At 39.6% G+C, this 1430-nt stretch overlaps 1 protein-coding gene across 1 annotated transcript in view; it reads right to left on the bottom strand.

Moving 5' to 3' along the window:
- LOC101854660 (alpha-1-inhibitor 3) overlaps positions 1–1430 on the bottom strand; it is a gene marked incomplete at its 5' end in the record, with an annotated part of 18172 nt that overhangs the window by 5090 nt on the left and 11652 nt on the right. Inside the window, 1 exon segment of the mRNA XM_013086465.1 lies at positions 840–948. Within this exon segment, the coding sequence (XP_012941919.1) occupies positions 840–948 (109 nt within the window).

Genomic DNA, 1430 nt, shown 5'->3' with positions numbered 1-1430 from the left:
CAAACAAAAGCAAAAAAACAACAACAACAACCCTCCAAAACAACCAAACAAAACTTAAACAGCAACAACAAAAAACAACCCCCCCCCCCCAAACAACCGAAATACAAATTGTAGATAACGTTATGGCCCCTATAAATCAAAAGCACAATCTTTACAGCTTATTGCATCTATTGATCTGGAGGGGATTCATGTCCATAAGCCACGCAACTGCTGTGGCATATTGTAGTCAGGTTGACCAATGGAGCTTAGTATTCATATTTTGAGCAATTTGATTCCCTTAGACCTTTGAGTATCGCACACCACATTTCAGAAGTTGCGCTGGAATAAAAATGCTTTCAGTGTGTGAAGCAGAAGTTGTATTTAAAGGTATCAATAGGTTTTTGACAGGTAAAAGTAGCCTACCAGCCAGGTGCCATGGACACGTAGGCTATGTAAAAAATCATATTATAGCTTACACGTTACAATAATAATAATAAAAAAATTGCATTTATAAAGCGCATATCCACGCTCTACAACATGCTCTATGCGCCTGACAACTATATTTACCCCAGCAGACCCTAGAACACCGAGAAACATTCACGGTTTCCCGGGAAGTATACAACGCAAGCTACGGCTTAGACGTGCTCAAACACTAACAAAATGACAAATAAGGTCCTTCGCTGTCCGTAGGCGGATAACCAATTCCACCCGGGTGTAGTGAGGAAAATTCGTGTAAAGTGCTTTCCCAAGAATACAAAGCCGGGCCACTGAAGGTCTTCGGTCCCACCTACGACCTTCCAGTTGCGAGTCCGAAGGCCTTGTACAAATAATTATTTCAATGTAAGTTTAATTTAACTTACTCGGTTCATAATAATTGGTGATGGTGTAGGATTTGTCCTTTGGACTAATAAGAGCCCCGGAGCCCTTCGCGTTCAGAGCTATGACCACATGGACACCTTCGGTCGTGATCTGTTGAAATATGCAAATGAGAAAAAATTAGTTTACTTTATAAAAGGGTTTATTTTATTTGGTGCCTGATACTGCTGCTGCTGTTGCTACTGCTCTTTGTTAGCCAACGCTGCTGTCGTCAATGTTGTTATTGATGTTGTGGTTGTTGTTGTTGTTTTAGATGTTGTCATTGTTGCTGTGTGGGACGGCGAAGCGAGCGTCTAACCATTATACCACAGACGCCGGCATTTCAAATCTTATGTAAATAGTGGTCTGCATTGCTGTTAAATGATTAGTGACACATTGTATAATTTTAATCAAAGTTAGACAAACTAAATACGTATAGTAACCTTATTAGATACAGAGGATAAACTAACAAATGAAATATAGATATAAGTGGATAAAGCGATACTGGGAAATGAAGTTAAAAATACCAACAAGAAAGAAATAGGGACAGAGAAAAGGTAGAATGAAATGGAGAGAGAGAGAGAGAGAGAGAGAGA

Source organism: Aplysia californica, unplaced genomic scaffold (assembly GCF_000002075.1).
Source record: "Aplysia californica isolate F4 #8 unplaced genomic scaffold, AplCal3.0 scaffold00470, whole genome shotgun sequence".
Classification (NCBI taxonomy): Eukaryota; Metazoa; Mollusca; class Gastropoda; order Aplysiida; family Aplysiidae; genus Aplysia; species Aplysia californica.
Note: the sequence above shows the minus strand (reverse complement) of the source record. Positions and strands in the feature narration are given on the sequence as shown.